We start from the raw sequence: 21,164 nt of genomic DNA on the forward strand, positions 1-21,164 counted from the left end.
ATTTGAAAATAGATTCATGCTAACCATTAATTCGTTTCTATGACACCCAGTGTAACTGAGTGTGTTCTTCTGCTTGTCTCCCACACAGCCTGTTAGAGCTTTATCTGCAAGAAAGTAACCTATGTTGAAATGTGAAATTATTGGTACTGATTTCTAACCCCAATAGAGTAATACAGAGTAAGACTTCAATACAAACTTATAAGCCAATCCACTAACCAGTTAAAGTAGAATACCTTTACTTTAGTTAAAGGGTCCAAGAATCCCAGTGGGACCCTTGCACCCAATACTAAATTGGATACAATTTCCCCATTAATTCCAATGGGAGTTTTTCTTTCCTTTGTGATATTACACATGTAAAACCAGCATATTATTATATTTCAGTCCCACTACTCAGACTTCACTTAGCTGTGAATCGCAGTCACCAGCAGATATTTTCAGTTTCAGTATAGGTGGCAACAGTACAACTACAAGTTAATGCTGAACATGGCCATCTAAACTGGTACCAGTATTCAATGGTCAGGCTATGGGAAACCCAGGTTCAGCTCTCTGCTCAATGAGTTCATTGGCTAGCCTAGGACAAGTCATGGTTGCTCATCAGCCCAACCTACTATCAGCCACATTTGTCATAGAGGTCATTTGCTATTCTAAGATTCTTGGGGGAAAGGGAGCCCCTGCAGACATATGGTATCTTCATATCATTTGGTTTATTTACATAGACATACAGGTTGAGCATTGGATGAAGTTGGGAAGATACAGAAGTCAGTAGCAGATGATATCAGAGGCTAAACTCTACATCCTGAGGTACTGCAGCTCCCTGCCTTGGCGGCACCATTCCAAGTTCTCTCTAGAATCTTCCTTGAGTCTGCCTCTGATAGAAAATGCCTGTGTTTCTTTCAGTAAGCCACGGATACATTCAGGGGAGGGGGGAAAGGGGGTGAGGCAATCCTATCCTATACTGTCCCATGGGTCTCTGCCAGAAGATGGGAAGTATGCGACACTCACAGGTTTTCTCTTGGCCTCCTTTTCCAGAACGGAAGGCATTCCAGATCATTCAGAATAGTTAATGAATCATTCATGTTGCCTTCTGGCCCATCAACCAGAGATTTAGTCACAAAAGAATTTCCAGACAGCTAACTACTTCAGACACACAGCAATATATATGTATCCAGGGGCGTAGCTAGGGGAGAGGGGGCCTGTGTTCATCCCTCTCTCTGGCGGCCCCTCCAGAGTGAGGAAGATGATGAAGAAAATAGGGAGGGGTGGAGCTGGAGGGCCCTCAGGAGCTAGGGGCCTGTGTTCTTTGAACCCTTTTGTTCAATTATAGCTACACCCCTGTATGTATCAGTTCCCTACACTCTGTTCTATTTTCTCAGCACACTAGCCCTGTACAGGTATTCTTGCAATCGTATACAGTAATAGACAACAGTATATACAGTCACACCAGCTGAAGGCAAGTGCCCTGCACCAATCATGATTACAATGGCTGTCTGAAGAAACAAGCATGATACCCCAAGAGAGATCCTTCCTGAGATTAGGGATGCTGGTGTCCCAGTGTTTCTGATCACAGAGTCCAAGCCCAACTGCCTGGCTCCTGTCAGGGGAGAGAGTCCAGTGGCTACTATGCCTTCCCTATGGGGATTTGCTGCATGAAATGAAGAAACAGAAGGAAAGTTTCCTATGCCCAAGATGCCACTAGAATGCCACAAGTTGGAGCCTTCTAGGAACCTAAAAGAATGTGGGCCCAGATTTCTTTCCTCTTCCATCCAGGAATTGTAGTAATTCTAAATAAATGTAGAATTGACCCTCCTGTTACAGACCCGGTGCTGAATCTTTCTGCTGCAGGTCCAATGGTGGCAGCGACAGCAACAGGCACTGGGGCTCTAAGTGCCCAGAACTGGAGCCCAGCAACACCAGCAGGAGCTCCTAAAGCTTCTGCATGTAAGCCTTCCAAAGACACTCCTCTGCTGCAAGTATTAGAGAGCTCAAGAGAGGAAATTTCTTTGTCTGTCCCAGTACAGTAGAAGTGCACAGGTAAGGAGAGTACTGCTAATTAATATTGTCTGGAGACATGGAGTTAAAATTCCAAGTAAAGTAGTTTGTTCAGGAAATCCACCAGGGAGATAGACTGAGACCTACATGCCTAATTGCTAGTTATATTCAGGAAGAGGGGGAAGGGAGAAGAAGGAAGTCCCTCTCTCAGGTGAGAGAATGAAACCTGAGACTAACAAAGGGGAATCAGAGTAGAGAAAGCATGGTCAGAGGGGAAATGCCCTTTCTGGATATCTCTACCCCTAATGGCCCTAGTGATCAATAGGGTTGCTGGTGCAAAGAATCGATGCCATCAGGAGCTGCATCTCCAACTAGGGATGTGCACAGAACCGGCTCCCTTCAAACCGATGGTGGGGAGGGAGTGGCTTTAAGGATGGGGGAGGTACGCTGCCACCCCGCCGGACTATTTACCCACAGAACACCGGAGGGGGAAACATGGTGGTGTGTGTGGGGGGTAAAGTGTACCTCCTCCATCCTTAAAGCCACCCCTGCCCCCGCGTTCAAACTGGTTCGAACGCAGGGATCCAGAACCTGTTCGGCATTCTAAGAATAGAACACCTAACAGGTTCGTGTACAACCCTATCTCCAACACCAAGGTGGTTACATTCTTCACTTTAACAATGGGGGATGAAAAGCAGAATTAGCAAGGGATAAGAAAGATCCTACCTGGGTGGCAGCACATCTTGAAATTCTCAGGCAGGGTGCTTTCTTAGATTTCTTGCCTGAAATCATTTAATGAGATATTTCAGGGACTGAACTTCAGACTCTGGGTGGTGGTGGGGACTCTGTTATTTTTTCTGCTCCCTTCCAAGGGACCAATGCTCTCGTGCTGGCAAATGGGGCATTGGTTTTATGCCAGCCTTGCGTCTTAATCTCTATCTATAGGGACTTTGTGTTAATTCCCTTATTTAATAAATTAGTTTTCTCTCTCAGCCTTGACTAGCCACAGGGCTTGGCTGTTGGGATGGAACCTGTCCTAGCCAGTTGTCCAACTGAATGGGAGATGAAGAACAGAAATAAAATTTTAAAAGTTTATTTAGAGCTTACCAGTTCCAGCACAGCAATGGTAGATTAGACAAACAACAGAAGATCCAAAACAGCAATGAAAGACATAACTGAGACAGACATTATCCACAGTGTACTAGCTAAAAACCAGCCCATAATCCACAGCATATTAAGACACTAGCATAGAATGGTGTTTGCCAGTGAATATTTCCCCCCAAACTGGGGAAAGGGTATAATGTTTATGGAGCAGAATGGGATAATAACCACAAGGTTGACCTCCCCCCCCCCGCCACAACACTTTAGCCTTGCTTTGGGTACCATGTCCCTCTGCCATTTAGTCCAGGGACAGCCCTGTAGGGCTGTTCTCGTGATCAGCATTAGGATGGGAGAAGCTGCCGATCCTAATTCGGGTACCATCCCTGGAATGGTGATGTGTTTAGAGCGAATGCAAATTCAACCCTACAATTACTGACTAGGAATTGAACCTTTCTCTTGCAAGACCATGAGCAGCAATCACCCCATTTGCAATGGCTATGCTGTGAATTGAGGAAGTGAGAACCTCTTGGGATGAAAGGTGTATGGCCGCATTTGCACATAACGTGGATCCGCAGTTGAATAGGGTGAATAGGCAGTTCCAGGGAACGTTACATCCGAATGTGGGGAACCATGGTCAGGCACAGCAATGAAACTGAGGGTTCACGATTGGGACTCCAATCTGAACCCTCAGGTTGAATTAAGCTTTGTTGGCTCAACTCGAGGCTTTAAGAAGCCTGAATTCAGCACGTCTGAATTCAGAACTGCAGGCTGTAATGGCCTTGGAACTGGAGTCAAGAGAGGAACCTCCTCCCTCAACTCCAACCAATTGTCTGTCAAGAAGGGAGCCTGCACAGCCAGTTCCTCTGCTTCCCTGTAGTCTTGCTGACTGAAGAACGTCCAAATTCGGACCGGAGAGCAGGGGCATGGAACCTTGGGTCCACGTTATATGTGAATGTGACCTAAGTTTTTGGGGGGTGACTCTTCCAAAGGCATGTCTTTGCCCCAAGGATATTACATTATTAATGTCACTACACTCAGTGGGATCCCCCCTCCCCAAATAATGTTTGGAATGAATGGGTCTTTTCCTCCCTCAGAGGCCAAGTCTGGTATGTTTTCATTAGCCCTCACTTAGTACCATTACATCCAAATAGATCCTTGTATAATTTTCCCACATTGTGTACATCTTGTTTGTAAACAGACCTGATCGCTATACAGGACACATTAAAATAAGAAGCTGCCTTCTACTGAGTCATACATTGGTCCATCTAGCTCAGTGTTGCCTGCTCTGACTGGCAGCAGCTTCCCCGTGTTCCAGATGGGCTTTTTTCACAGCCCTATCTAGTGATGCCAGCAATTGAGCCTGAGATCCTGGAGCCTGAAAAACATGTTTCCCCACTAAGCTACAGTTTCAACCCAGTAGGAAAAAATCATCAAGAAAAGTCCTAACTTCTCTTTCAAAGGGCATTTAAAACACAAATTGCAAAAAGTGGCAAGGAGTTCATACTAAACAACTGAAATAAAGAATCAGTGAATCCAAGGCCAGGTCTAATCAGCCCACCCCCAGTACCTGCAGCACAAGGACTAAATAATAATGGATTCCTAATGAAGAACTCACAGCACCACCAGCAAACAATCATTCTCAGGAATTCCAGGGGAAACCATCCACCGAGTTTCAATTGATCTAACAAGTTGTTCTAGTAAGAACTAATCAGCCTACTTGCCTTTCACCATCTCTAGAACTGGACTAAATTTGGTTCAAATTGAGTTCCACAAATTAGATCTCTTGCACCTCCTATGTTCATGCATCCACCATCTTGGATTGGGGTGGATGACATCATTACAAACTACACCATTGAGGTGTCCCTGAGCGTCACTCACTACAACTGTACCAGATTTGATTCAAATTGGTTAGACAGTCCTCAAGTTAGTGCACTTACGCCTCAAAGGTTCACACGTCTACCACCTTGGATCGGGGTGGATGACATCACCACAAACTACACCATTGGGGCAACCCTATGTGTCCATACAGCTGTAGCAAATTTGGTTCAAATTGGTTAGACTGTCCACAAGTTAGCCCACTTGCACCTCCAAAGTTTATGCGTCCGCCAACTTGAATCAGTATGGATGACATCATCACAAACTATGCCATTGAGGTGTCCCTGTGTGTCACTCACTGCAACTGTACCCAATTTGGTTCAAATGGGTTAGACAGTCCACAAATTAGCCAGCTTGTGCCTCAGAAATTCAAGTGACCACCATCTTGGATTGGGGTGGATGACATCATCACAAACTATGCCATTGAGGTGTCCCTATGTGTCCCTACAACTGTACCAAATTTAGTTGAAATTGGTTAAGCGGTTTATGAGTTAGCTCACTTGTGCCTCAAAAGTTAACCTGTCTGCCATCTTGAATCAGTGTGGATGACATCATCACAAACTATGCCAATGAGGTGTCCATGTGTTACTCACTGCAACTGTACCCAATTTGGTTAAAATGCGTTAGACAGTCCACAAATTAGCCCACTTGTGCCTCAGATGTTCATGCAGCCACCATTATGAATCAGAGTGGATTACATCATCACACACCACACCATTAGGGCTTCCCTATGTGTCCCTACAGCTGTAGCATATTTGGTTCAAATTGGTTAAGCAGTTCACAAGTTAGACCACTTGCGCTTCCAAAGTTTACACATCCGCCATCTTGGATTGGGGTGGATGACATCATCACAAACTACACCATTAAGGTGTCCCTGTGTGTCACTCACTGCAACTGTACCTAATTTGGTTTAAATTGGTTAGACAGTCCTCAAATTAGTCCACTTGTGCCTCAGATGTTCACGGGGATACCATCTTGAATTGGAGTGGATGACATCATCACACACCACACCATTTGGGCATCCCTGCATCCCTACAGCTGTAGCAAATTTGGTTCAAATTGGTTAAGTGGTTCTCAAGTTAATCCAGCTGCGCCTCAAATATTTACGAATCCACCATCTTGGATTGGGGTACATAACATAATCACAAGCTATGCCGTTGAGGTGTCCCTATGTGTCCCTACAACTGAACCCGATTTGGTCCAGGCATTGCGAAGTTGATAGTGAGGGACACACAGACACACACACAGAATGCTGGGTGATCTCATACGCCTACTGGAAAGTAGGCTAAAAATGATATTGGTTGGTAATGTAAACAGGTATAAGCTGGCTTGCAGTTACTGTAGAGGGTGATTGTTATGCCAAAAGGCTGTTCTGAGCAAACACTGAGTATTCCCATGAGGTAGCTGTTCTTTGCAAGTAAGGAACATAAGCATTTGGGTCAAGATTGCTTTTCATCTCTGACATGGTGACATATTCTGAGTAAAAGCAGACACTTGACCCTCCAGTAACAGATTTGGTGCTGAAACTTTCAGTGGGAGGAGGTCCAGTGGTGACAGTAGCAGCAGAAAATAACAAGGACACAGTGGTTGAGAGCAGTGAGTAGTATTGCTACCCAGCAAGTTTACATCCTAGTTTACATCCCCTCCTGTTTCCATGCATCCCTCCAGGCCTGCTTTGCAAGCAGGTAGTCCCAGTTTCAATCTCTGGCATCTCCAGGGATTGAAAGGCCACACAGCGGACACACAGAAGCCTATTGTGGAGGCGTGCCCTGTGCACCCAGGCCACACAGAGGCCTATTGTGCAGGTGTGGCGGCCTCCAAAATGGCCACCGTGTCGAGGGGGAGAAGGCCAAAACCCGGCTGATTCCTTGAATAAGGGAGGCCAGCGGGGGGAGGGGAACCTACACGGACCCCCCCCCCCCCCGCTGCCTTGGACAACTCCCCTGGAGAGGGTAAATGTTTAAAAAAATTGAAATGAAAAACAAAATATTCGTGAACCACCACCCCTGGGATAGGGGTGTGCACGGAACCGCCAATTGCGGTCCAGCACTGGGGTGGGGGGGTCCCTTTAAGAGCGGCGGGAGGGTTTCCTTACCCCTCCCGCTTTCCCGATCTTTCGCCCATAAATCGTAGAGTAATTGGGGCGGCAGGACACCTCCCTGCCGCCCCTTCCCCGACGTTGTTTCAAAAGACTCCCAGGAGGAGCACGCAAAGGACTCCTGGGAGTCTTTTGAAACAACGTCGGGGAAGGGGCGGCAGGGAGGTGTCCTGCCGCCCCAATTACTCTACGATTTACGGGCGAAAGATCGGGAAAGCGGCGGGAGGGGTAAGGAAACCCTCCTGCCGCTTTTAAAGGGATCCCCCCACCCAAACCGGACCGCCCAGGTCCGGACCAGTCCGGAGGCTATTTTAATGGCCTCCAGACCAGTCCGGGCCCATCCCTATCCTGGGACTGGACCGGTGAGGGGTTTGAGGGGGTGCCGGACCGAACTGGGCTTGTCCGGTTCAGATCCAGTTTGGACTCAGACCGGACCAGTCGGTTCCATGCCCACCCCTGATATTTATATACCCCTTTTCAACAAAGTTCCCAAAGTGGTTTACATAGATATAAATACATTTTTAAAAGTGGCTCTCTGCCCCCAAAGGGCTCACAATCTAAAAAAGAAACATAAGAGACACCAGCAACAGCCACTGGAAGGATGCTGTGCTGGGGATGGATAGGGCCAGTTGCTTTCCTCCTGCTAAATAAAGAGAAACACCACTTTTAAAAGGTGCCTCTTTGCTTTGTTAGCAGGGGTTTAAAGATTATGCATTGGATCTTATATCCAGGGCACATGCCAAGTTTGGTACTTCTGCTCCCTCCATCCAGTTGTGTTTGCATAGTATGATCGCATGAGTGTGAATATCACATGAACCATGCAAAAGAAAGCCAGGTTTCTTACCTGTAAATGTAGTTCTTCTAGTAGTTCATGTATATTCACATGACTCACCCTACCTCCACGCTGCAGTTAAACTTTAACTGCATATTAAACTTTAGAATGTTCCTAAAGGAGACTTCTTTGTCAACCCAAAAGTGTGAACATGCATGAACCACTAGAACTAGAAGAACCCTTGATCTTCCTCAATATATAAAATCAAATTTAAATGCCCAGTGGAATTTAGTACATGCTTCAGAAACAGATGTCAGGAGGCACATGTCAATAGGGATGTGCACGAATCTGTTCGGTGTTCTATTCCTAGAATGCCAAACAGGTTCGGAACCCTGCATTTGAACCGGTTTGAGCGCGTGGGCAGGAACACCTTTAAGGATGAGGGAGGGTGCACTCCCCCCTCCGCCGGCGCTCCCTTGAAAACCAGACTGGCGGGGTGGCAGCGTACCTCCCTGCTGCCCCATCCGGAAGTGACCAGAAGTAGCGTGCACACATCGGCATACGCACGCTACTTCCAGACCGATGAGGGGACGGGGCGGCAAGGATGAGGGGATGGGGTGGCAAGGTACACTGCTGCCCCGCCGGTCCAGTTTTCAAGGGAGCGCCAGCGGGGGAAACGCAGCGGGATGGTTGGGGAACAGCAGTTACAAAATCAAAAGGTGATCTGTTTCAGCAAAGAGATATGGGTCTGGGTTTGAAAAGGAGTGGGCAGAGGAGAGAAGTTACAATATCACACATTAAACCACATATATGGTTTGGCTAATTACACATATATTAAACCACATATATGGTTTTGTTTGGCTAAGTCCTGTCTTACACTGGAGGTTTCTGTATCAGGCAGTATAGAAATATGATTGATAAATAAATAAATACTAGCCGACCCGCACAGAGCATCAGTGCGCTCTTTGGGGCTGGCGGTTACCTCTTCCCCCCCACCTTCTGCCCCAGTCTCCGCTTCCGGGCCCAGCCGTCTCTCCTCCCCACTACCACTTCTGCCCCCCCCTTTCTTTCGCACTCCTGTGCCTTGCCTCCGCGTCCGGGCCCGCCGCCACCTCTGGCCTCCGGGGCCAGGCCCACTGCAGCAGTGGCAACCAATCCTCCTGGGTGCGCCTCAGCCAATTAGGCACATCCGCTGCCCAGCCAATCAGCTGGGTGCTGGGACGCACATTCCAAGGCACACCCAGGAGAATCCTCTATAATAAAGTGGTAAGGTGTGCGCCCGTGTCTCTGCCTGTGTCTTTCTCGGCTGTTCTGGGCATGCGCGGAGCGCATGCCCAGAACGACCGTGAAAGATACGGCCGCAGGGACACGGCGGCCATGTTGGCTCCCGGTCTGGGAGCAGGAGAAGCGGGGACCGGGAAGGGCAGAGGCGGCAGCAGTGGGACCAGCCCGGCCTCTGCCGAAGCCGGGGGGGGGGGGGGGAGGCGGCGGGGGAAGCTGGCCAAGGCGACGGCAGAGCCGCGGCCTCGGCCAGAGAGCACGCTGCGGCCGCAGCAGGGAGACTGAGCCCGCTGGCGGCGGTGGCCGCCGCGGGAAGCCCAGAGGCGGCGGCCGCAGAACCAACCTGGCCGCGGGGAGGGTAAGGGAGCCCTGAGGTGGCGGGGGGCCTGAGGTGGGAGGCCTGAGGTGGTGGGGGGCCTGGCTCGGCCGGGGAGGCCGACAGCGGCCCCGGAGGCCGGCAGCGGCCCCGGATGGCACCGGCCCTGGCCGAAGGAGGCGGTGGGCCCGGGTGGGAGGAGGCGGCGGTTGAGGGCAGAGACTAGCGCCCGTTAAATTAACGGGCTGAAAAATACTTGTTATATATATAGATGATGCCTGCTTTTCTGAAGTGAAATTAAATAGGGAATAATTAACTCTCTCTCCTCTTCCCATGTATTCTAGTTGATGCCATGGTATACTGAAAACAGAACACTAAATATTAAATACTTCTATTGTTGTCCCCCAAATTCCCAGCTGAAGCAATTGAAAGATTTCAAATCTGCCAAGGAGGAAGTGACACAGGCAATGGGGAATAGCCTTTCTCACCCTCTGTCGATGGAACTAGTGCCTCTCCACCGCAGATACTGCCCAGTGAAAATAATCTCCAGAGTGTGGATCAGGTCAGGGAGTTCTTTGTTCACTCCCTTCCCCATTGCTATTTCTGTCTCTCTCAGCTCCCTTATCAGTGTTCCCTGTAAGAGGGATTCCCAGCTGTGTTGACATCTCCCAGCATTCCCAGCTGCAATGGCCTTTGGCTGGGAATTATTTTATTTATTTAATTAATTTATTTATTTTTATATTTTATGTTCTGCTCTTCCTCCAAGGAGCTCAGAGCGGTGTACTACATACTTAGGTTTCTCATCACAACAACCCTGTGAAGTAGGTTAGGCTGAGAGAGAAGTGACTGGCCCAGCCACCCAGCTAGTATCATGGCTGAATGGGGATTTGAACACAGGTCTCCCTGGTCCTAGTCTAGCACTCTAGCCACACCACGCTGGCTCTCTGCAATTATGGGAATTGCAGTCAACAACATCTGGGAATCCCTCTTACACAGAACACTGTCTCTTATTCCTCTATATAGGAGGGAGGGTGTCATGCAATTTTAGGCTGTGTAAGGAGGTAGGCCACCTGGCTTCTATGCTGGCCTGTCCCCTCTGGAGGACCCACTTCTCTGGAGATGGAAAGATGTCCATTTCCCTCCTTTGCTCTGATCCAGAAACTAGTTTGGAGACTTTCCTTGGGACATCTTCCATTGATCTACTCCTAATTTCTTTTTCATTCCTCAGGAACAACAGAAGCAATGATCTTTGCACATTCAACCCTATTTTTCAGAGAGTTGTTGAAGAGAATCTGCTTTAGAAAATGCCCATTGCAAATGTATACCTCCTTTGGATGTGTCCCAAGAGCTTCTCTCTCTAAAGTTCTGGGTGGGGCCAGGACCACATTCCTCCCCTAGTCTGCCTTTAAGACTCCTTTACTGGAAGTGCTTGAAAATGAGAGATGATGTAACCAAAATATATGAAAAGCAGGTTCATTCTCTCATCAGAAACCCCCAGTATATTCAGGGATGACAAAATGTTACTGCACCCAAAATATTTAGGTCACACATCCAGTCTCTTTAAAGTTGTTGTGTTAAACCAGCCAGTCAGACTCTCTGATTAAAGAGGGGGGATTCCTTCCTCTGCCACTCCTGCACTCACTTCCACACTTGAGTTTGGTGGGGAGGGTCATGGAAGCAGGCTTGGATGTTAGCATTGTTTGTCCCAGGTCTATACATGGGAGAAAGATTTATTCCAGTCACTACTTCTGGCATCCATTTCTGAAATATCTAAGTTCATGTTGACCAGTTTATTGTGAATTAACTGTTCACCATATGATCTTGTACAGTGCAAATGAGTTTACACCAATGAAATTACTGCTAATTAGTTGATGTATAGGTATCAAATAATAGGAGCTTCAATTTTCCTCATTGTACAGCAATTTCCCCACCCCACAAAATACACTCAACTGGTAAAAAGCAGCTACTTTTCATTTGTGCACCCTATTTTTAAATTTTTCATCTTATTTTGTCTTAAAAGATTTATATTGACTTAAAAAGCAATCTACCTCTTAAAATTTGTAGTTTTGTTTGGTGAATTTGTGTCACTTTTAACACATTCCCTTTTCACTGTCATTCCCTTGTTACATTTATTTTCTTGGTTTATGGGGACTTCTGCATGGAACTATTGTATAAAGCATTTGTAGCAACTTTGGAGAAAAACAAACTATTTAAAATTATTTAAATTGTTTTTCACACTTGTTTTATTATATGTGATTTACATTTTATGCCAATTTTCTTTGGGGCTTGTGCTGCCTCAACAGCATTACAGGTCTAGTATGCATGCAATGTAGCAAGCCAGGTTAATATTACTGTTAGTCTTTTTGTTGGTGTCCATAATTCTAGAATTACATAGTCTAACTAGAAGCCATGCAGATCATGTAAGCCAGTGAGATGCCACCAAGAAAAGTGTTGGGCTGCAAGCTACATTACTTATTGATAACCCAAAGTAAGGTGTGTGGGGGGGGGCGGCGGTGTACAGGTGAGGTTGTGGGGGAAATGGCCCTTCTATCCCGACCCCCAACTGATTCACCAAGACAGATTTTTTTTTTAACCCACATGTGAAAGATGCAGTGGGGTGGTCATGCAAGCAGCCTTCCGAAGTGTCAATGACATATCCTCCTTTGGCGGAAGGAGGATATGTCGTGTGGAAGATTTAGGCATGTTTTTTGAGGAGCTCCATGGCCTGTCAAGGGTCCGAGGCGCTGTTCTTCTCAACTGGTCGGTCTGTGCACAAACTGCGCACCAGGACGGGCCGACAATCCTCTTCACATTTATCAGGAAGAAAGCCCCACTGGACAAGTGTGGATGATGAAATAGGAGACAAGGGGTTCGGAAAGTCTTTCTCATCTGTAGCCTGGACACAGTGGGGCTTACTCCCGGGTAACCACGCAGAGGTTTGTGCTGCTGTGAAGCCCTTTCTTCGCTGTTCTTTCCATTTTCTCCAGCCTCCCCGTCCTTCCTCTGAATTCCTCTTGTCAGAGACTCTCAGAGCTCTCAAACTAGGCAATGCACGCCCTTAGCCGAGCCTGCGCTGCGTCGCTCCCTGCACGCCTCAGCCAAGACAAACGAAGGCCTCGCCTAATCTCTAGCGAGAACCGTCGGCGATCCATCCAATGAGCGCGTGGCTACGGAGTCATCACAGCCGCCCGTTGAGACGGTTGCGATAGGCATCGCCATCATCCAATCAAATCAAATATGCTGCGGGAGACCTTTTTTTAAAGCTGGCTAATCCGAGCAGGGGAGGTGGATTCGCAGATGCAGAGAGAATGGCCAATGGATGCTCGCATGACTTGGACTATGACGGAGCGAGAAATAGATGGGATTGATAGAATTCCTGTCCAATTCCAACCCAGCTCTCGCTTTTACCCTCCCTACAGCAGACCTATGCGGTGGCGGTCTTGCCACTCCATCCATCGGAGCGCGAGAATATTTCGAGCGACTGGCGCCTGCTCTAATCATATAACTTGAGCGATTAAAAAGGCGGGTTTTCCGCTTCCGGGGCTCTAAATTGCAAGATAACTTTTTCCCCCTTTTTACACTGACAGACGCTTGGTGCAATGAGAATGATAGGCTTCGATTAAGCTGTCCAATGGAGGCCGGGTGGGCGGAGTTCGGAACTGGAGGCGGTTCCAAGATGGCGGTGGGTGCGTGAGGCGCGATACTCAGCGCGCGATTCCCTCTCGCTGGCGCTCGCCGCCATGAAGGGCAAGGAGCGTTCTCCTGCCAAGGCCAAACGATCCCGGGGTGGCGAGGACTCTTCGTCGGCGCGGGGCGAGCGGAGCAGCAAGAAGCCGAGCAGCGGCAGTAACGGCGGCAGCAAATCGGCGGGTGGCGGCTCCGGAGAGGGCGGCGGCGGCGGCGGCAGTAGCAGCAGCCGGCGGAGCCTTCACTTGGAGAAGAGCGGCCGGGCGGGTAGCCGCGAGTATGAGTCCGCCACGGTGGGCAGCTCCGGGGGCGGCGGGAGCAGCAGCCGTCACGGCTACAGCAACAGCAGCAGCAAGAATGCGGAGTCCTCCTCGACTTCGCGGGGAAGCGGCAGCCGTGGAGGCGGGGATTCCCGGGCGCCCCCCTCCGACTCCGGCAGCAGCAGTGAGTACAAGACGCTCAAGATCAGCGAGCTGGGCTCGGCGCTCAGCGACGAGGCCATCGAGGACGGGCTTTTCCACGAGTTCAAGCGCTTCGGAGACGTGAGTGTCAAAATCAGCCGCTTGCCACCCGGCACCGGGGCGGGCGACGAGCGGGTGGCCTTCGTCAACTTTCGCCGCCCTGAGGACGCCCGCGCCGCCAAGCATGCTCGCGGCCGCTTGGTCCTCTACGACCGGCCGTTGAAGATCGAGGCTGTCTACGTGGGGGTCAGCAGCGGAGGAGGGGGGAGCGGCCGGCGGCGCAGCAGTCGTTCCCCGGCTCTTCTGGATAAGGAATCTCCCTACGGCACCACCGCGGTAGGCGTAGCAGGCGTGGCCGCCGCAGCCCTCCGGCATCCTCCCGCAGGGGCTACCCAGCGGGCGCTCTCCCCAGCTGGGGGAGGAGCAGGCTTGGGATACAGAGACTTCAGGCTGCAGCAGCTCGCCCTGGGCCGCCTGCCACCGCCTCCACTGCCTAGGGAGTTGGAAAGAGAACGGGATTATGGGGGCTTCTATGACCGCGTAAGGCCTGCTTACAGCTTGGATCGAGTGGCTGGGGTGGCTGCAGCAGCAGCTGGGTTTCGTGGGGTTGGCAGCACAGGAACTGCCAGTGAGGAGGAAATCAGCCCGGAGGATGACCAGAGAGCCAATCGCACACTTTTCTTAGGCAACTTGGATATATCTGTGAGTGAGTCAGACCTCCGCCGGGCTTTTGACCGCTTTGGGGTTATCACTGAGGTGGACATCAAGCGGTCAGCCCGAGGTCAGACTAGCACCTATGGATTTCTCAAGTTTGAGAACCTGGATATGGCCCATCGGGCTAAACTAGCTATGTCTGGTAAAGTGCTGCTGCGTAATCCTATCAAGATTGGCTATGGTAAGGCAACCCCTACCACAAGACTCTGGGTGGGTGGCTTGGGGCCTTGGGTGCCATTGGCTGCCCTTGCCAGGGAGTTTGATCGTTTTGGCACTATTCGCACCATTGATTATCGTAAAGGTGACTCATGGGCTTACATCCAGTATGAGAGCTTGGATGCTGCACAGGCTGCTTGTACCCATATGCGTGGCTTTCCTTTGGGTGGGCCAGATCGCCGTCTGCGGGTGGACTTTGCTGACACTGAACATCGCTATCAGCAGCCCTATTTGCAGCCTTTGCCACTTCCCCCTCCTACCCACTATGACTTGGTAGCAGAAACATCTGCTTTTGGGGCACATCGGGGAGCTCCTTCAGATCCACTCCGAAGTGCTCGAGATAGGACCCCACCACTGTTGTATGGTGATCGTGACAGAGATCTCTACCCTGAGACAGAGTGGGTGCCTCCCCCACCTCCAGTTCGAGACAGAGGTAACAGAGCAACCATTTATGATGCACTTGAAAGTCTGGAACGCCGACGAGATGGTTGGTCTCTAGAAAGAACTCGAGGGGAGAGGGAGCTGGGCAGCAGCAGTAGGGATCCCCCCAGGAAGCGGAGACTAGTGGAAGATGGGGGGCGGCATTTGGACCGTTCACCAGACAGTGAGCGGTCATCTTCATCCCGAAAGCGGCACTGCCCAGCAGCAGCCTCTCCACAAGACCGTAGTCCTGAGCCAGGCATGGGCAGAGACCGCTACAGTAGCGATACGGAACGACCATCCTCCCGTTTGCTCCTACTTGAACGCCCTTCGCCCATTAGAGAGCCACGAAGGGGTAGCTTGGAGAGAGGCCAGAGTGAGAAGCGGGACCACAAGAGTTCAGCAGAAAGGGAAAGAAAACATCGCACGCTCACATCAGCTGCCACCCAAGAGTGCAAGAGCCCAGCTAAAAAGGATGAGCATGCTTCTGAAGGAAGCAGTGGTGGTGGTGCTCGACTGAAACCGCCACCCCAAAAGCAACAGCAGCAGCAGGATGGAACCTCAAAGTCTGGCTCATCCCCCAAACTGTGCCTGGCCTGGCAGGGAATGCTTCTACTGAAGAACAGCAACTTTCCATCTAACATGCATTTACTTCAAGGGGATCTGAGTGTGGCCAGCAGTCTCCTGGTGGAAGGAGCAACTGGTGGCAAAGTGGCCCAGTTAAAGATCACTCAGCGTCTCCGTTTGGACCAGCCTAAGCTGGATGAGGTTACCCGGCGTATCAAAGTGGCGGGGCCCAATGGATATGCCATTCTCCTGGCTGTGCCTGGTACCACAGACAACCGTGCCTCATCTGGGGCTGGTGAAGCTAACACCACCTCTACACAGCGGCCACTCAGAAACCTGGTGTCCTATCTTAAACAAAAACAGGCAGCTGGGGTGATAAGCCTCCCTGTAGGGGGCAACAAAGACAAAGAAAACAGCGGGGTCTTGCATGCTTTCCCACCCTGTGATTTTTCTCAGCAGTTCCTGGATTCTACAGCCAAGGCCCTGGCTAAATCAGAGGATGACTATTTGGTCATGATCATTGTCCGCGGTGCATCTTAAAGCCCGAATGCTTTCTGTGCTCTGCCCTGCTGCTTCACACAGCCCCCTTGATCCAGTGTCTGCCAGGTGCTATGCGATAAGCCTTAGCCAGCTCCCTGAGTATAATTTTTAATTAGATTTGTAGCTGTTACCTTCCCATCCCCACCCTCATTTTCTATAAACACTTTAGAAGGCAAATGTGTTAGGTATTTGTTAGGATGACTAGGTTAACTTTGACTATCTCACATATGTGTAGGTAGCAGGAGAGAAAGGTCTGCTTCAACTACAATATGAAACCCAGAACAAGTTTGCTTCTTTTTTTAGCTTTTGTCCTTTTTCATTTCATAACTTTAAAGCAGATGAAAATTTCTTCCCTACATTTTCAAATCTAAATGGCCAGATTTAAAGTATCCGTGCTCATATAGAGTTGCATGCCTAAAAAGATGAGCAAAAGCCCATTCTGAGCCCTTGGCTTCAGTGAAGGCCTTGAGATTTAAAATCAAAACCCCTCCATGAACAACTTGAGAGATTTTAAAATTAGAGTTGAATTGACTCAAGGTGGACTTCCCTGAGGCAGCTGACACTTAAGCCTTTGTGGTATACTGTAGACTTCTTTCACTGGGTATTAGTTTTTTTGCCAAGTTCACAGAAATGCATGCCCACAAAGAATGCTTTTAACAGGTCTATTCTGTTTGCTTGAACCTTATATGCATTTTGGGGTTGTAGTTATGTGATAAAAGAGCTGAGAGCTTTACTACAATCCATGAACATCTTGTGCTTCAATATGCAAGAAGCAGGTGCTTTTAAGACAACTGTGATTACTTGCATTTTTGTTCTTTATTGCCCTTTACTAAGTGTGGTAGGTACAGTAAATTCCAAAAGTTATGTTGAAAACCATAACTTTCAGAGATGACTTTTAATTCTTGTTCTGCCACACAACCCTTTCAATATTGTTTTATGCCCTTGATAACAGAAAGGAATGCTACCTGCTAGATATTTTTCTGGTAAAGTATAATGGGCATTATGCAAGGTTTTATAGTCGTCTGGATTGCACTGTTTTAATCTTGACATTTTTGTAATCATCTTGTTCCAAATGTTAAGGAAGCAGTTCACTTTGTTCAAAGAACATAATTTTTTTGAAAACGAGCATTATTTTAATAGCTCCACAAAAATTCCCCGATAAGCCTAGGAAAAAATCGCTATTCAAATGTGTGGCTTTGTTTGCCTCATCTCTTCACTGGTCCAAATTTATATTAGTCCTCTCAGACATTGTATCAGTTTCTGGGTAACAATGTTATTTTCCACAGTGTGTAAAACAGTTCTGCCCAGGTTTAAAGGATTAAACTGTGATGTAAAAACAATGTGCAGTATGTTGAGAAGCAGTTACTACTCTTAAAAGTTGCTTTTTAGAGTGGTGCCCCACTTCTCAAACAAGCTTGTTCTTTCCTTTTTTAAAAAAAAAAAACATGGCTATAGCAGCCTGCAAGAAGAAGCTCCATACTCTTTGGAATAATTGTTAGTGCATAATTGAACATATTTGCTTGAGGGAAGAATACTTCAAATTGTGGACTTAATCACTTCAATTTAAATACAGAGTCCAGCCATTTTTCTTATTAACAATGAGAGTTGTGTAATTTGAAATAGTAACACTAACCTAAGGGAAGTGTTTCATAAGCTACCTGCTTCTAAACAATGTAAGGACAGGTGTATGCCACATGTTACTATGTAACAATATTGCTGGGTTTTCTGTGTCACTTCATTTTTCAAGCACCAGTGGCACATGTTCCCTCACTGTATGTATTTGAGGAAGAGGTCTGATCTCTATGTTGGACTGATGAACCATTTAGAGATGACCACTTGCATAGCTGTTCTTTAAAAAAAAATATTATATTTTTGTGTTTTCAAATTCAAAAGTCAGGTTTGTCAACAATAGTGTATATTAATTCTGATATGGAGTCCTCCCTGTTAAGAGCCCTACAGAACTTGAGCTTGAGGTCAATTGTCTGAATATATATGCTGGCAGCTGGTGTTAGGAAATTGCCACACCATAAATTTTTTCCTCCTAGAAAACAGAAACAAATTATGTTTGTTTGCTGCTTATCTTCATGACTTGAAGTGTACAATGGTCAAATGGAATGGGCAGTTTAAGATTTTCCAGATACTTATTTCAAATTATTTGCTTCGGTTAAAAAATATGGTCAATTTGTAGCTAAAAGAGGAACATTAGAATTGTAAGAGCCCTCTATAAGGTAAAATGATTGACAAGCAACATTCTGTGACACAGCACTTAGCCACAGCTGCCGTAAACAAAAACATGTTTTTGTGGGGTGGGGAGGGGCTGTATCTGCTCCAAATGTGCAAACACATGCAGGTATCCACTTAAGCAATCCTGGCAAGAGTTCAGCACTAGCAAAAAAAAAAAAAAAAGAGTTTAATGCCACTTCTACACAGATGAAAACAGAGAATTGTTTTCTGTACATGGCATTATGGAGCTTTAGTAGAAGCAAGAAATACTTGAATGTTGCATGTATTCACACGTCTCTTTCCCATCCATTAGAGTGTATTGCATTAGAATGGCCAACCTACCCCCATGCCCACCCTGGAAATATCATTTAATAGCCACTCTTTTTGCTGCTTGGGGGAAAAAACTTAAGTGGCATATTGTCAATAAGATTTCAGTTTTACAATTGGAAAGTTTAAACAGCTGTTTTGACTGTTAACCAGTGACGGCGCATGCTTGGAAGTTCAGTGTGTGGACTGCTGTTGGCTGGCAGTATGGCATGAACTTAAGGCTACCTCATTACTGTGAGAGCCGCTTCTGTGTTCTATAATAGTGACTTCCTATTTTGAGAAGTCTAAAGGGGAACATTGAAACTAGAGGCAAGGCTTGCATTTTTAAAGCAATCTTAAATGTGGATCTTTTTCCCCCCAAGGAGGTCAGTGGAGAAAAGAAGCAACTTCCTTGGACAGCTTAAATAGCGGGAGTGTGGCCATGATTTAGAATAAAAGGTTATAGAGAATACATCCAAAGACCTCTTGGTGTTGGATGATAAATGGAAAAGCTAGGGGTTCAACTAAAACATTATGTTTTAACTTGAAAAGTAATTGGAAGTGAAAAAGTCATTGTAAAAATACCTAGATATGTATAATTTCCCTTGGCTTCCATTTATTTTCTGTAGATAAAAATAAGGATTGATATTCCGGATATGTAAATTGATGATAAATATTTCCAGTTATGCTTATCAAAATGACAGTATTTTGGAAAAGCTGGAATTTCCCCCCCCCAAAAAATGCAGAGGGATTGGGGGAAATCCAGTGTACATCATTGGCTTTTTTTTTTTTTTTTTTTTGTTCTCCAGTAACTATTGAGCTCTGCTGGAGATACACAGCAAAGTAAGGAAAAGAAATACACAAATGGAACATTCAATTACATGTTCTAGTTTGAATTGCTTTTTTGAAATGAGAGAAATGGCATGAATTGTGAAATAATTCTATTGCTTTTTCTCCTGGGTTTTTACCTTTTTTATCAATTCAGTGAAAAACTTTCAGTCTGTAACTTGCGTTTTGAAACCCCTAAACTGCTTATTGTGTATCTGTACCCAGACATTGATTCATTTCAGGATTTGTGTCAGTGAGGGGTGATTGGTGCTTTCAGACTCTACCTAGAATATGGAGTAAAAAGCCTTGTAATTCTAAAAAAATATCTGTAACATAGGGGGAGGACAAATCTGTTGTAAGTATTTGTACTGAATAACCTCTTCTTTCCTCCTGAAAGCAAAGCTGGTGAACTGCCGAAGATGACAAGGGATTCCAAGTTCTAATGGACCTTTGCGAAGAAAAGCTTTGGCTTGTGTGGAATTTACATGGGCCTCATGGAAGAAAGCTTATCTGTTTAGTATTTGTGCATTTTACTAAAATGGCAGCTTTAAAAAAAAGTTGTGTATCTGCTATTGTGATGCCAATGCCCGTGTTTTAAGTGGAAAATTGACCTCTTTGCTTTGTGCTGTGTACACAAGATTTCTGCAAAAGTAAAGGGAAAAAAAACCTTTTTATGGCTCACACAGCTTAAAGTAGCTGTCACTCAAAACATGCGCTCACAGTCGAGCTGATTTTGTTTCATTCTAAATAAATTGTTTCTTTTGAGGAAAATGGTTTTTCTGCCTGGAAATGAATTGACTACAAACCTTTGACCCCTTTGTTTGCAGCTGTGGGGGTACTTTGCTGCTGCTGCTGCTGCTGCTCCTCCTCCTCCTCATCGATGTGATAGTTGTGGGTCTCAAAACAAGAAGCAGGGAGACCTTCGCTTTGATATTGACCATCCTGTTGTATCAGATCTGAAGAATCTCTAGTCTGTTGTGTTGCTGTGTCCCCTTGTTTACAGTGAATGGGGATCAATGGCTGCTATCTCCTCAGCTTTACGAGGAAATGGTGCTGTTGCTGGCATGCAAGAAGCAGGGAAAGCATCTTAAGTCTCAGAACAATGTACAAATCTGGGACTTTGTTGATTTTGAAGAGCTGGAGTTCCTGAATTTTAAGTTCTTGATTTGTTTTGTTCACCTAACTTGTTTGGCCTTAGTTCTGATTTTAGTTTGAAGAAAGTGTGAAATTGCTTTGCATCTTGCGCATAACACCTTTTCACCAAATTGAAAAAAAGAAAAAGTAACTCATAAAGTTAAGTGATAGCACGTTTCCAGACACACTTGAAGAGCTCCTCCACCTCCAGGGGCTTTTCACCAGAGTTATGCAGTCCTGGGTATAGTTCTGAATGGATGAAGAGTTCCTGAGAGCTAGAGTGCTGTCATTAAAACCTGTACCATTGTCATTGGTGCTCTTACTTGACCAGTTTTGAAGCAAATGCTCTACACACCTTGGATGTGCATGCAACCTTGATCGTTTCGTAGGTACCACTGCAAACTTGTAGTTTGTAGTACAGATGATGAGGAAAAAGTGGTGACACTTTGAAAAAATGTGCATAATTCCTGCATTTGGGGCTCTTGAGCTTTGGAAAGCTGGTCCCACTGTGCAGGAGTACAGTTCTTTGCTGCAGGAGACTTCGGGGCACAGCTGACCACACGCCACCAGAGGTCAAGAGGAAGCGAACAGTGCTGCACCTGCACCGTGGCTGCAGAAACCGCATTTGTTTGCCAG

General features: G+C 47.0%; 1 protein-coding gene across 1 annotated transcript; it reads left to right on the plus strand.

Moving 5' to 3' along the window:
• Positions 1–12,641: 12,641 nt before the first annotated feature.
• RBM15 (RNA binding motif protein 15) lies at positions 12,642–20,170 on the plus strand. The gene has a single exon (XM_053245516.1). It carries the CDS (start codon positions 13,173–13,175, stop codon positions 16,035–16,037), a length of 2,865 nt encoding a protein of 954 aa, XP_053101491.1. The 5' UTR covers positions 12,642–13,172; the 3' UTR covers positions 16,038–20,170.
• Positions 20,171–21,164: the final 994 nt, after the last annotated feature.

This window comes from Hemicordylus capensis, chromosome 4, assembly GCF_027244095.1.
Source record: "Hemicordylus capensis ecotype Gifberg chromosome 4, rHemCap1.1.pri, whole genome shotgun sequence".
NCBI classification, from domain to species: Eukaryota; Metazoa; Chordata; class Lepidosauria; order Squamata; family Cordylidae; genus Hemicordylus; species Hemicordylus capensis.